The sequence below is a fragment of the Caloenas nicobarica genome, chromosome 6 (genome assembly GCF_036013445.1).
Source record: "Caloenas nicobarica isolate bCalNic1 chromosome 6, bCalNic1.hap1, whole genome shotgun sequence".
Lineage (NCBI taxonomy): Eukaryota > Metazoa > Chordata > Aves > Columbiformes > Columbidae > Caloenas > Caloenas nicobarica.
Genome location: NC_088250.1, coordinates 22,262,915 through 22,278,297, shown reverse-complemented (window position 1 = coordinate 22,278,297; position 15,383 = coordinate 22,262,915). Strand labels below are relative to the sequence as shown.

At 36.5% G+C, this 15,383-nt stretch overlaps 1 protein-coding gene across 15 annotated transcripts in view; it reads right to left on the bottom strand.

The window, feature by feature from the left end:
* Positions 1-222: 222 nt before the first annotated feature.
* The window catches only part of LOC135990089 (sodium channel protein type 2 subunit alpha-like), a 45,446-nt gene continuing 30,285 nt past the window's right edge, over positions 223-15,383 (bottom strand). For 10 of the 15 annotated variants that reach the window (XM_065637476.1, XM_065637461.1, XM_065637463.1 and 7 more), the window contains 10 exons: positions 14,647-14,764; positions 12,648-12,802; positions 11,454-11,627; positions 9,322-9,444; positions 8,770-9,051; positions 6,351-6,408; positions 5,426-5,559; positions 2,417-2,521; positions 1,745-2,015; positions 223-1,400 (listed from right to left, as the gene is read on the bottom strand). In XM_065637476.1, coding sequence (XP_065493548.1) covers positions 223-1,400; positions 1,745-2,015; positions 2,417-2,521; positions 5,426-5,559; positions 6,351-6,408; positions 8,770-9,051; positions 9,322-9,444; positions 11,454-11,627; positions 12,648-12,802; positions 14,647-14,764 — 2,598 coding nt within the window. Of the gene's footprint in view, positions 1,401-1,744; positions 2,016-2,416; positions 2,522-5,425; positions 5,564-6,350; positions 6,409-8,769; positions 9,052-9,321; positions 9,445-11,453; positions 11,628-12,647; positions 12,803-14,646; positions 14,765-15,383 lie in introns of all 15 variants that reach the window. The other 5 variants (XM_065637466.1, XM_065637464.1, XM_065637465.1 and 2 more) reach the window with 2 other exon arrangements.

The following is a 15,383-nucleotide window of genomic DNA, read 5'->3' as shown; positions in this document are numbered from 1 at the left end:
CAGCTGATGATAAAAACTATTCCTGTGGCAAAGTTGTTTCCCTGTTACAGAGAGAGTTTCATAGTGAAGGGTCATTGTCTTGGTACAGGCACTGACTGTAGCAGCAGGTAAATATGTAAAAACTTGTAATTTTGGCATAATCCTCCAATAAGAGTGCTATTAATAAAAATTTCATCTTCTCAGGCTTGTGAACATTCATCATGGACAACCTCTTTGTGTCTTTTACTTTTTGTTTCCTTTTCTGTCTTTCCCCTTGTCTTCTTTTTCTGATTTGTCATCTTCATATTTTTCTTTTTCTGGTTTTGTTACACTATCATAAGAAGGTGGAGATGTGGTAGATGCAGACATATCCATTGGAGATGAGTTTTCACTTAACTTACCAACAATCATATCTTTTTTCATAAGCAGATCAACCCCATCTTTCCGATACATAAATGAAAGTTTCTTTACCGACTGCCTTAAAAGATAACGCCTATAGGCACGCTGAATGATGGTAGCAGACACTTCCTCCTGTTTTCGTTTTAACGTAGTTGTAATTGGTTCATAGGAGACTTTGGAAGGATTGGCTGCCATAAACCGATCTTCCATCTGTATTCTCAGGGCATCCATCTCATCACTGTCCCCCAAAACACGCTTTGTGAAGGCAAACAAGATGTCAAGGCAGTGAATTCTGTCACCGCTCACCATGGGTAGATCCATCGCAATAAGCTGAATTGTGTTCGGTTTTGGTATATTAAGAGGAGGATCCAGAGAAGCTGCAAAATCAGATAATTTGCTATATTCTATGAACTGTGTTGCATCTGGATCATATTTTTCCCAAACCTCATAGAACATCTCAAAGTCATCCTCGCTCAAGGGTTCAGCACTTTCTTCAGTAGCAACACTGAAGTTCTCCAGAATCACAGCAATGTACATGTTCACCACTACCAGAAATGAGATGATAATGTAGCTGACAAAGAAGAAAATCCCAACAGAAGGGTTGCCGCAGTCGCCTTTCACAGAGCTTCCCGGATGAGTTTTGTTAGGGTTACAGTCTGGCTCCCCACTGTTAAGAATTGGGGCAAGCAAACCATCCCAGCCAGCAGATGTGGTAATTTGAAACAGGCAGATCATGCTGTTGCCAAACGTTTCAAAGTTGAACATGTCATCAATCCCAGCTTCCTTCTTGACATAGGCAAAATTGTACATGCCAAATATCGCATAGATAAACATGACCAGGAACAGCAGCAGCCCAATGTTGAACAGAGCAGGAAGAGACATCATCAAAGCAAAAAGCAGAGTGCGGATTCCCTTAGCGCCTTTAATGAGACGCAGGATTCGACCGATTCTGGCAAGTCGGATGACTCTGAACAGTGTGGGGGACACAAAGTACTTTTCAATCACTTTAGCTAGAAACATACCTGTCAAACATAAAAATAACATTAAAAGGGTAACATCACAGATTACATTTTTCACAAAAAAGTATAATTAAAGAACAACTCTATCTATGGAATTAGTGGAAACTATAATTGGAGATTAATTTTATCTGCTACAGGTAACTTTAGACTTCCCAGCACTCTTAGGGAAAAAAAGTATTAAAATTAATGCAGACTTAAGAAAGTTCATACTCTAAAGTATGATTTTCATTTCTTAAATAATCAGAAGAAATTAAAATGTACTCTTTCTTCTATTTTGCAAAATTTGACAGAGATAAAGCATTTAATACACCTTACTATATTTCCTTTTGAATGTAAGGATTTCTTACCTACTATTGAGAGAATAACAACCACAAAATCAAAAATATTCCAGCCAATGGTGAAGTAATAATAACGGAGTGAGAACATTTTGAAGACACATTCTCCAGTGAAAAGGACAACAAAGACCAAGTTAATCCAGTATAAAATATTTTGCGTAAGTTCACCCTGGTCATCTGTTTCTATCATCATGGTGACCATGTTAAGACAGATGAGAACCATAATGGTGATGTCAAACGCTTGCTTTGTTACAATATCAAACACCAGACCTTGCAGTTTGTTCTGAGGGGAGAAAAAAGAAAAGGTGATAGTATCTTGTACGTAATGAACACCCTCCCATTTCCTTCCTCCTATCCCAAAATAGGCAACCACGCAATAGGTTGAACAGTCTAAGAAAAGCACTGTCCAGTAACTTCTTTATTGGCCAGCTCTAAGTTTTCCCCTCAGAACCCAACAGGTTTCTATTTCCTCAGATTCTTTGATTCTCTACTTCTTCGGGCATAACAAATACCAGAGATTTTTCCTGCAGAACAGAAATATGTACATTTTAATTCAGAATGAAGGACTAACTTGAGTTAGGCCTAAACCATTTTAGAGTTAAGGGAGAAACGTCTTTTATAGTTAAGGTACTGCTGCAATTTCTTCCCAAATGTAGATGACAGAAGAATGGAACAAATTCTTACCGCCGGTCTAGGTATAGGTTTCTGTGGTTTCTTGGACCCCAGTTTCTTCATTGCATTGTAGTATTTCTTTTGTTCTTCTGTCATGAAAATGTCTTGACCTCCGAGGTAAAATAGTAAAAATAAAACTGATTACAATCCATAAATTCACAGCATTGCAGAACATGTTTTTTATGAACCATGTGTTCATTCTTGTACATTGTTACCAAAGCATAATAAATTTATGAAAGATTGTTAAAATATCTGAGAATTCTTGATGGAAAAATAAAACAAATTAATAGAGAAAAAACCCAGACCTTTTTTTATTTAAAAAAAATACCTAACTGATTAATTCAATTAAATATGTACAAAAACCCCATAGATGCTTATACATTTAAATCGCAAACTCCACACTGCAAATCAATCAACCAGCAATACAAAAGCTGCAAAGGTAGAAAGATTCACTGAGTGCTGATTTGCCCTCGGGGAAACCATATAAGGAAAAATTACTGATGTGAGTTTTCAGGATGCATGTTTTATCATGCAAGTACCGGTATCTCAGCTCAGACTTTTTTTGCCACAAAAAAAGTAGTACTTCTACAGTGTATGTGAGGCTTGATCATCCTCCTACGCTGTACAGAGATCATCAGAAGCGTGGGATTACTCTGCGATTTCTTGCCTGAATAAGAGGGCAGCAGTCAAGTAAAAGGGTGTCTAGACTGGTATGTGCAATACACATATGGAAACACTTGTCAGAAATACAATTTATATTGACAAGTAACTGCCTTTTTTTTTTTCCATGCATTTGTTTGTAAGTACATTGCAGGTATTCATAATGCCAAAGCACTGGCATTTGGAAAAGAATTTCAGAGTCACTAGTGATTCTGTGACTTTGTCAAATGCAACGTCAATCTTATGGAGAAAGTAACAATGAATGTGGATGAAGATGTGTTTGAGTCTTTCAGCTGTGGTGACATATAAACATAAAGATTTTGGAGTCAAAAGAGATCTTGCTTAGCACACTCAGCCCACAAGCCAAATATTCAAGTCAAATTCAGTTCTTAGAGAGTAAGAGTTTTAGGAGAAAAACAAAAAATTAATTTGCTGATTATGGTGGAAACGTGATCTGGCTCTGTCAGGAGATTTTATCCAGTAGCAATTTTTAAAAAGGTGTAGAGGAACTGGCATTGAACTGGGGATTTCTTCTGCTGCCTCACTGATGTAATGGCTATCAAGAGTGAACAAGCCATCGTTGTCTCAGTGTGCTGTCCATAGGGAGCAGTCTCGAGATACACCTTATATGCTTTTCAGGACTGTAACTATTTGGAATTCAACAGCTAATGGAACATTTTTTTCCCATGGGAACTAAAGTAACAAAAGTAAGACACACATAGAGACAAAAGAAACGCACACAGTTTAACTACACGGGGACAGTATAGTGCAGCATCAGGTCTTTCCCATTCATTGCCCAAAATGAAGAGATCTCAGGACTGTGAAGGCAGAATAAAGACAAGAAAAATACTGCGAGGTAGCCATAGATTGTGTGATCTGCGTATTTCTGTGAGCAAGGGTGCATCTATAAATTCAAAGGCAGGTGACTAATATTTGCTAATTTGCTACACGAACCTGGCAAATAGCACATATATAGAATTTTCCCCAGCCTAATTGTAGTCCTTTGTGATACCTGTGGTATTTTACTTTCTTGGTGACAGTTACAACAGCTACAAATGTACAAAGGGTGTATACCACACTCTCAGAAAAAGCCCTTTGGCAGGAACCCTTCTCTGCCTTTTAAATCACGACTACAGTAGACAGTGTCTGACAAGCAAAATGAATAGAATTTATAATCATCTCATTCCTGAATAAGGTCACCTTGTTACATACGGACTGCCAGAAATGCCAATAGCTTGTATATAACATTAGTCTTCCTCTCCAAGGATAAGAAACTGAACCACATCCCTCTTAAGTACTGGAAGCCCCTGATGTTTATTCCAAGGGAGGTGCAAACATCTTGGAGGATGAAGATGGCATCAGGTTTGGAATCACAAACTCACCCTTTCTGCTACGTGGGTCTGCAGACAAGAGACTTAAATGGTCTGAAAAAGCAGCATATGAAGCTGCATAATCCAGTCTCAAGTGGAAAGATTTACTGGAAGTTTCCACTGCAGTAAGTCCAGCAATATCAATGAATCAAACTTGACAAACCATCCAGAATCACAAATTAAGAAATTATGTACTGCATTGCTATTACTTAGCTTACTTTAAAATTAAAAAAAAATCAATATTTCAGTGTGATTCTGCTCTAAATGTGTACAGAAAAATAAGACTACTGTAGACCTTAGACAGTATTTATAGTTTAAATAGCAAGTAGAATTTAATTTGCCATCATAATTTGCCGTTCTTGACATAATACGGTGTTCATTTGAATCGTGGAAATTATTTCAGTTGAAAAAAAAAAACAACACTCATTTTCAAATATCAACAATTTTCTCTCTCTTGCAAATTCACTACTAACTCATGAGACAGTTTCCCAATCTTCTCTAATCTTACAACACAAGAGCAGTAGTTCCAGCATTCAGCTTGCCTGTATTAGTCTGTTTGTAATTGAGAAGGTCTTCACAATACTGCTACACATTATCTGCTTACCAATTTTGACATTTGTAGTTTTGCATATTCTCTTCTTCCCTGTCATGTATTTGCTTGAATTAAGTCATCTGCTTTTTCACAGCACTGTAAGGCTAAGCTAATAACAATAGATAATTTTCAATGTACAACATATCATTGGGCTGTACAGGGATGTGGAGAACATTCAGACAATCAGTGTAAGTTTAAATTACTTCAAATGTCTTAAAAATCAAAGACTATTATTTCATTATTTTGAATAGAATAAAAGGAAAACGTAATAGCTGATTTCTTTTTTAAAAAATTTCTTTTACTATGAGAAATTTCAGACACTCATATTTATCCTTATATATGTTTGCTGACTGCTTAATAACAATGAAGCGTTATGAAAATGAAACATGTGATACTTATCTTCTTTTTTTGTTGGTTGAAGTTATCTATGATGACACCAATGAATAAGTTCAAGGTGAAAAACGATCCAAAGATGATAAAGGCAACAAAGTAAATATACATGTACAGGTTGTACTCATACTTCGGCTGTTTCCCTGTCTATGTAACAGAAAAACAGCAATATATAAAAAATAACAGTTAAGACAAATTATAGAATACTGAGCAGAAACAACAGTTGCATCCAGCTGAACAGTGACTCCTTGGCAAGGGGGAAAACCAGCTGTTCTGGAGCACACTTGCCTTATTTTTGAACTTGAAAGTCTATTTAATGCAGATGTCTATAACTGCACACCTGCCACTCCTCCCCTTTCTATCCACCAGTTCCTCTCTAATGACATTTGATGTTTCATGTAATTCCTACTAAATTCGACAGCAGCGTGCTCAAAAACAATTCAGTTCCCATGGACTTTATACAAATCAGGAGCTGGATTAGAGGACACATGCAAAAAAAATACTGACATTAACAGAAAACCAGGCAAAATTCAGCCATTTTATTTTTAGAGATCGCCAAATTCTGCAGCTCTGTATTAGCTATTGCAGGTCTTGTCATTTGATCATTGTGGTTATTTTTGGAGACACAGGAAAAACCTATTTCCTAATCTGTACAATCTCCGTGGCATATATTAATAGGAAAACAGATTTCATTAGTTTTTTTACTTACAGATGACTTATTAAATTAGTAATACTTTATGCAGATCTACTGATATAATTATTTTATCTATTAAAAGTATATGCACTGAACTACTTTCCAGTGCATAGATATATATAGAATATTTATCAAGGTTTTACGTTTTTATTCTTTATATCTTACTTTATTTCAACTGCCATTCAAGAAGCATTACATCAATCTTATGTTTGTTTTCACTCAGTAAATTTTATATTGCACTCACTTCTCTAGAATCAACTGCAGCATACATGATCAGCATCCATCCTTTAAACGTTGCCTAAAAACAAAGTTTGTTAATATTTTCGATCAAAGTTCCAGTTTTGTTAACATTCTAAATAAAATACTGTCTTCTACAATGTATTTGCACCCACAGAAAATAAAGATAAATATTAAAAGTCTGGTAAGACACAAGTGAAGTATTCACAGAATGTAATTTACTGTGGAATAATTCTCCCTAATATTTAAACACCGAATAAATTCTAATCTTCACGCAAATTCGCATAAACTCTATGTGGGATGAGTTGCAATCAGTATCTGAATATAACAGACTGCAATTTATAACAAGGATCTCAGTTGCTGACCACCAAAAAACTGGAGGAGAAGTCCAAAATCAGCCACCATGGGTTGGTGTTTTTCAGACAGAATATGCAAAGAATCCTAGAAGAAACTCCAGAAGATAAGTAGTCCCAAGAAATCTTAAGAAAATAATAGAATCATAGCATGGTTTGGCTTCAAAAGAACCTTTAGAGATGATCTAGTCCAACCCCTCTGCCATGGACAGGGATATCTTTCATTACATCACACACTTCCAATGGTAGGACATCCACAGCTTCCCTGAGCAACCTGTTCTAGTGACTCACCACCTTATTGTTAAAACAAACAAACAAAAATTCTTCCTAATATCCAACCTAAATATATCCTTGCACAGTTTAAAACTATTGCCCCTTGTCCTGTCACACTACAGGCCTTGGTGAAAATTTTCTCATTGTCTTTCTTATAAGACCCTTTTATATACTGAAAGGCCACAATGAGGTCCCACTGGAACTTTCTCTTCTCCAGGCTGAAAAACCTCAACTCTCTCAGTGTTTCTTCATGTGAGATGTGTTCCAGCCCTCCGATCTTTTTCTTGGTCCTCCTCTGGACCTGCTCTAAGATGTCCATTTCTTTCTTTTACTGGTGAGGTTGCATGAGAGTGGAGCGGAGGAGGAGAATCACCTCCCTTGATCTGTTGGCCACACTTTTTGGTACGCAGCCCAGGATACGATTGGCTTTTGGGGCTGCGAATGCATATTAATGGCTTGTGTCCAATTTTTTGACCACCGGTATCGCCAAGTCCTTCTCTGCAGGGCCACTCTCAATCTAATCATCCTCCAGTCTTCACTGATACTGGGGGTTATCCTGACCCAGGTACAGGACATTGCACATGGACTTGTTGAACTTCATGAGATTCACATGGGCCCACTCTTCAAGCCTGCAAAGGTTCCTCAGGATGGCATCCCATCCCTCTAAGTGTATAGATTTCACCCCTCAGCTTGGTGTCATCTGCAAACTGCTGAGGGTCCACTTAATCCCACTATGTCACCAATGAAGGTACTAAATAGTACTGGTCCCAGTGCAGACCCTTAAGAGACACCTCTTGTTACTGGTTTCCACTTGGACCTTAATACACTGACAGTAAATCTTTGGACACAGGCATCCAGCCAATTCCTTAGCCATTCAGTCAGCTTTCCATCAAACCTATTCCTGTGAGCTATGGTATTAAGTAAAAACAAGGTATGAATGGCACGTTTACTGAAAACATTACATAGCTGAACCATTCCATGTAAGAGATGTTACAAAATGCTCAAGCACTCGTGTTCCCAACAGTGGTGATTTATGCAATTGCCTAGTACTATTTAGCAATAGCTGTTGCTCCCCAGAGCAATCAGATGGTAGCCTGCTAGCACAGTACTAACTACTAAATACTACCATTTGTAGATTTTTAAAGACAGAATAATTACCAAGTGCTCATGAGCACAAATATTTTCCCAGAAACAGGTTGTCAAGCGAACTCAATTAGTGAATTCTGCAGGTGCTCATCTGAAGTTTAAATACAAGCTAGAAATTACCTTCAAAAAACCCACTTGACAATAATAGACAATGACTGGAGTAGGACTTGTAAGAATAATAAAATGGGAAAGAAGAGAAAGGAAAAGTGAATTTAAAAACTTTTTCTATATCAATAGTTGGCTCTCTTTTCATTTGAAGATCAGATGAGCCCTTGAATGCATCTGTCAGACTGCCATTGTAAAAATCTAAGTCAAAATGCCTTAACAGATCAAGAAAATTGAAGAAAATCAATCCCAGCTGCACTCCTTAAAATTTTTTTTTCATTTTAATTTTTAACTAGATACTGTATTTCTGTAGAACTCAAAAAGGTACTAGCAGTTGGGTGCAAAGGAACTTTCTATCTATCCGGCCACAAAATGTAGCAGATTTTTACCATAAGCAATATTATTAGTTTCATAGAACGCAATTATAAAATCAAATCTCATATCCATTCATATATTCCAAAATAACACTAAAAAATATGGAATTAAATGTTACTGCTATAAAGCTTAATACTGGAAAAACACTTTATGAAAATTTATACACTTACTACTTGAAGCAGAGAAAGATAACCAGCTCCAACATTATCAAAGTTCACTTTCACATTTTGCCAACGGACATCTGTAGCAGTGATGGTAAGATTTTCACACATAGTTACATCATCGACTTTCTCTGGTGGGAATGGCTCACCAGTTGTGGTGTTGACACAGTGATAGAACTTCCCAGCAAACAAATTTACTCCCATAATGCTGAAAATTAGCCAGAATGTAAGACAAACCAGAAGTACATTCATAATGGATGGGATTGCTCCAGTAAGAGCGTTAACAACCACCTAGTAGACAAAGACAGAAAAAAAAAAATTAAAACAGCATATAGGGCTGTAAAAAGATGATTTTCTTTCCAAATACAGCAAAAGATTTAATGTAAAACATTAAAATACATTGAAGTAACGCCAACAGAAAAGGAATAACACATGTAATACAATCAAACATGTTACCGTTGGCTTTGAACACAGACATGCAGTTCGGTATTCCTTCGTGATTTCATAATTAGGCATATTTTTATGGATTTGTTTTACACACTGCTGCTTCTTTTTTCTTACCCTCATGCCTTCAAAGCGTGATAAAGCTCTCAGAGGTCTCAAAGCTCTTAGAGTTCGGAGGGATTTAATCGCACTGAGTTCTGAGAAACCAAGGGCAGTAGCAACTAAGCTAACCAAGGAGACCTAGAGGAAAAAAAAAAAACAAAACAAAACCCACAATTTTTTTTTTTTTAGATATAGTCTTACAATACAAATGTAGTTCCTAGAGGAAAAAAACTCTGATCTGGATATCAGGAAAAAAGTTCATAAGGATCCTAAGCTTCTAGCAGAAGAAGAACAACAAAAACAAAAAAGTGTATATATATATAAAACCTGAATACAACATTGTGTGTATATACCAGAACATTTTAAACAAACAGACCTTAATCTCTGGAACTTTCATCACAAAGTGCTAGTCAGAAGAATGCACATCATACCTATGCCAAATGAAGGGCAATTTGGATAAAAAGAATTTGAATAAAAGCTCATCTTCCCAATAAACTCAGCCAAAGCCTGAAATGTACTGAAAAACTAATCCCATTCTACATGATGTTACAACAGTAAACAGTGCTGTACTACAGATGCATTATTATAGTCATGATAAAATGTGAGCCAGCAGCATTTGCTTCTGCTAATTCGCACTTAGAATAATTCACATAGTAGCAGATACATGAACCAGGAATTCGTATTGCCTACAGATGATGACAGACCTGAAATGGTACATACTCAGTCAGACAGGACTCCGACCTGCGTGACTCTTAACTGTACAACAGACACAAAGAAATACCAATGCCAATACAATTACCTAAAAGCAATGCACTCAAATGCACACAACACTAGACAGCACTTTTCCAGGAAGTAGAGTTATGAAAGGGTTAATAATTTAACTGTGAGCTACGGCTTCTTGTCTCTTCACAGTGCTGCAATCTGGATATTTAAAATCATAATATCAAACACCAGAAGAAAATCTATGTTGTCCTCCTTTTGGAAAAGATCACTGTTCCCAGTTTTTGAAGTTCAAAACTGAAGTTAAAAAACCTAAGTCCAGGACTGATCAAGAAGCTGGCAGTTACGTTTTAGAGTTATCTGCCTTAGAGTATTGAAATGGGTTAAACAATGGCACACTGTAAAATAATACATGGACAGTGAGCAGAAACTGGCTACATTTATGTGTCTTTTAAATGCAGCATGCAATGTTTTAATAAAATCAGGGGTGATTTAAAAAAAAAAAAAATCAAGACAACTTATTTGTAAGTCACGCAAACTAGATAAACCAAATTAACTCAGGGAACTCAACATCTGTGCAATATAGGAAATACAAGTCAGTGATCAATACAATGCCTTATCGTGTATGACTACAAACATGTATTTGTGAAATAACCCATCTAAAACTTCAGATATTCAGCTGTTGAAGGAATTATAATTAGACCACATAGTTCAAGAGGACTCTCTGTAAGCAATAGAGCCAAGCAAAACCAAAATCATTTCAGCTTCCAAAAAAGAATCTTTAGAAAGCCATGTGTCAATGAGAAGTGGAAGAATTGCACTGAAATTAGCTTTGCAGCCTACTACACAGTGAGTGCCACAACAATCAAAATGAGGACTGTGAATGAATGATTCCCACCTTTTTATACTGATCCATAGGCTGTGACTTTTCATTTTCCTCAATCCTTTTTACTCCAATTGCTGCCCCCTTCCCCCCAATCCCTCTTCTTTTGCTCCCTTCCCAAGTTGCTGATACCATTCTCCCCTGCAGTTCTCTGCCAGTGATTCATTATGCCCAGAACCAACTGTCCTATCTCAACCCTATGTGCTCACTTAAATTTCCCTTTCCTTTCTGTGTCTGCTTCCTCCTTGGTCTCTGTCACCAACTCCAGGAAGTCCAACCAGCTGACAGTCCTCACTAACTGGTTGGGACCCAGTCCAGTAAAACACAGAACACATAGAGTCAATGACAGCATAAATATAAAGGCAGATTTTTACTGAATAATTAGAGTGGAATCTTATTCACCAGTATGTCTGTTCTTTTAAGCCCAATTAATATTCTGCATTGTGTATATATACATCTATATATATATGTATCAGATTGGTGTTACATAAAAGGACCTGCTTAAACAACAGAAATAAGCTACTTAGGAAAGTATAGTACCTACATCAACAATCAGGAAGTCCATCCAGCACCAAGCATTAGTGAAATAAGTTTGAAAACCATAAGCCACCCATTTTAGCACCATTTCCAGAATAAAGATGTAAGTGAAGATTTTATCAGCATAGTCCAGTATGGTTTTTATAGTCTTGTGCTGTTCAATATATATATCTTCAAAAGCCTGTAAAAATGGGTTGCGTATGTCAGATATTCATAGGTCTTTGCAAACTACACATTAAACCAAAAGAACCAAATTAAAAATGGCAAAGTAAAATAACTTTCAACTTTAGATGTTTTCACTTGAAGAGGCAGCATTAGCAGAGATCACAATTGCATTCATTCTGAGTTTTAGGGTTTATCATTGCTTGATAATAGAATTACAATATAATGACTGAAGTTGCCAAAAATGTTTTTAGAAATTTCAATAACAGTCAACACAGAATAACAATTTGTCACCCTGAAAAGCCCAGTCAGGCTCAGTCAGAAGGCAGTCTCCCAATTATCATAAATTCAGTTAACAAAACTGAATAATGAGCTACACTGACCAAATATTATGTTGCTGATGATTGCTGAATTCCAATCTTGGGTGTTGGTGGCGGGAGCCTGCAGGGGTGGCCACCGTGAGAAGAGGCCAGGAGCTGTTCTGTGCCAGTTCCACAGTGGACCCACCACAGGGAGCTGAGCCCATCAGTGAAGGCTGTGGTGCCTCTGCGAAAACACGTTTAAGAGAGGGCAAAACCCTGCACAGCAGTGTGAGGACTGAAGCAAAAAGTGGGAGAAACTACCCTGCAAACACCAAGGTCAGAGAAGAAAGAAGGGACATGGTGCTTCAGGTGCCGGAGCAGAGGGGGGACAATTTTAACTTAGTTGAATAACTGTTCCAGCTATTGCATACAATTAATTTAGTACGATTTTTATAATTTCTTAAACAAGATTCTTAGTGTAAGCCTTTTCATAAGCGCTATCACACACACATATCACCTTGTATTCATCAAAAATTAATCTGCAGAGTGTTACTTGACAGCAGAATTTTAATGACTCCTTTTATATGCATTACTCAAAATATTCTGGGAATTTAGTTCCAAGCTCTCTTTCAAGCCAACTTTGTATCTTTTTCTCAATGAACACAGATTTCTTATAATCCTATCTTTGATAAAACATTTTTATAGGTACTGTTTCTATGGGTGTATGCTCTACCTACCAGAGCACCACTGCTGAGAAGAATCATGAAGACAATGAATGTTTCAAACCAGTTGTGTTCTACTATCTTGTAGCAGGTTTTTCGAAGGTTCCACCAGATTCTTCCTTTTGTGCTGTCCACACTGCCTTTACAGCATTTAAACTTCCGTATACAGCCTAATAACACAAACAATGACAAACTGTTAATACGGTAGAATTGTCATTAGGCAAAATCACTCTTGATTAGCTCCTGTTTAATGCGGAAGTCAGCACTTCAAATTACTGCGTGCTACCTAAACCATCCTTACCTTCTTGATTTGATACTTTGGATGTAGTAAAGTTTGCATGTACACAATTCTTCTACTACCCTGATGCTACACCAAGCTTAGAATCAAAAGGAGACATCTAATTATCTAATTTTCATTTATAAACATGTTTTAAAAAATATTTTCCATTTATATACAGATAATCAGAGAACACATGAGAATTGTCAGGGAGCAGAAACAGCAGCTTTCACATGAAGTAGTTCAAGAGTACAGCAGCTTCTTTTAAAAGTACTTTTGTCTCTCAGCTAAGGTTCCAATAAATCACACAGATGTGAACATCCTTTGTTTTGTTACACCAACGAATGACCTCTGCTTCAAGGGCTGACTAATGATACCTCTTTCATGAGATAAACAACTGATTTAATTGGAGACTCTGAGAGCTTTTCCATGTGGTACAGACTCGTGGCAACCATCCACAGAGTTCTGCCCCACCATGCAGAGCTCCCTACCTTATATTGGGGCCTCACAGCACAGTATCTGCCTGGCTAACAGTAGTCTCCTGATTTCTTTAAATATGATTAACCACAGAGAAACATAGTCAAGTTTAAACCATTTTAATAGGTCCCAAAGGCAGCATTATAGTAATCCTGTGTGTCATTAAGTTCATATGTTACAAATAAGTTATGCTATCAGCTCAAATAAAGCAGCTACCAACGCAAAGAGCATGACTGACTAACTTCAACTACTCAAAATGCCTACATTATGGAAAAATTAATCTTATGCCCAAGGATTGATAGACATCACATAAGGATAAGGAAGAACTGTAATGTAACATATTATTTGAGAAGTGTAATTTTTATTTAATCAAGAGCTTGATGTATTCAATATAGCCTCACTTTCCAAAATATATTTTTTTAAAGATGAGTGAAATAATATTTCAAAGGACAAGAGACCTAGCCTAAGTCAATGGTGTCTTCATAACAGTAAATCAAAAAGCATAGATAGGACTGAAGAGTTAATCCTGGAACATATTTTGTTTTGAATTATTTTAATCATGACTTAAAAGAAAGTAAAATCTGTAATACCACAAAAATGGGAAAGACATTCCTATACAGTAAATTTCAGTAGTCTCCTAAAGGATATAGCTGTTCAGAACTAAAATAAATGGAAACTGCTAAGGATGTGCAAGTATGCTGTTAGGACTTCTTTACTTGAATAAAAACATAGGATCTCATTTACCTGTTGCATCCCACATTATATTTATGCACGCCCTCCCTCCATTAATGGTGTAATGTCAAGATAATGACTCTACTGTTTGAGTCGAACTTTCCAAGATCTGAATCATCCACTCGATTGCTTTCTAGTCCTATGAAGGGACCATGGGTAATCACATGATTCTGGTTTGAATTTCTTAGTGGAGCAAACCTGGTGTAGGATTTGGTCTTGCAGATTTCACTACTAAGAATGTCATTTAAATCAACAGGATTCCTAATTGCTGAGAATCAGGTTACAAAATTGTGCCTAGTGCTTATTTAACAATATTATAAATGATCACATACACACATATGTAACTTTCTATCCACAAATGGCTCCATGGACTTCCATACAATTACCTACAACAGGCAAAATTAACTATATCATAAGTCTTGACAAACTAGGATCCAGGACTGCTGTAGCAAATAGCTTCCTTGAACTGCCAATGCTTTTTACAAACAACCAAAACATAAATGCTAACCCCCAATTTTATTTCCATACCTTCTGTAAAGCATGCCTGTAGCTCTGAGGCTTTTTCTGGTTCAGTTTCAGCTTTTTCTCCTCCAAAGAGAGCTAAATTAACTGTACTTCCTTCAGATGAGCTAGAAAAATTTAGCTTCTGAAAACAGAATTCAGTAACTGTTACACTTTATTAATATTTACATTTTTAGAATTGTAATTAACTTCAAGCATGCAACACTGTGTGCAAGTAATAGTAAGAACAATATTTGTCACCAGAAATACACACAAACATCCACATTTAGCAGTCAATGCTGTTGAAATGTGCATAAATCACCCACTTTTTACCTAGAGATTGCAAGGCATATTCTGGCCTAAATATAGCACAGTGTTACCATTCATCAAAGTTAACTACCAAATGGACTTTCTGATACATATTCTATTTATTTTGTTTTCTACTATTATTTTCCTACTGTAATTTCTCTTGCTACATTTTAAACAAATACTATTCAAGTTATACTGTATGCTTTAAGATGACTTATGTTAGTAGCTACTTCCATTAGAGAAGTCTCCTCAACCCGATGACAGTAAATTCTGACAATAAAAAAAAACTTTAAATTGTAAACTGTCAGGGTATACTGTCCAACGGAGAAAACGTAGTAGATTTTTAAGGACTGATTTTAATTCAGTGCCCACTACTCATAATACAAAAACAAAGGAAATGAATTATCAGTTATTTTTTTACCAGCATCTTAAACATCAGTGTGATGCAAGCTAAC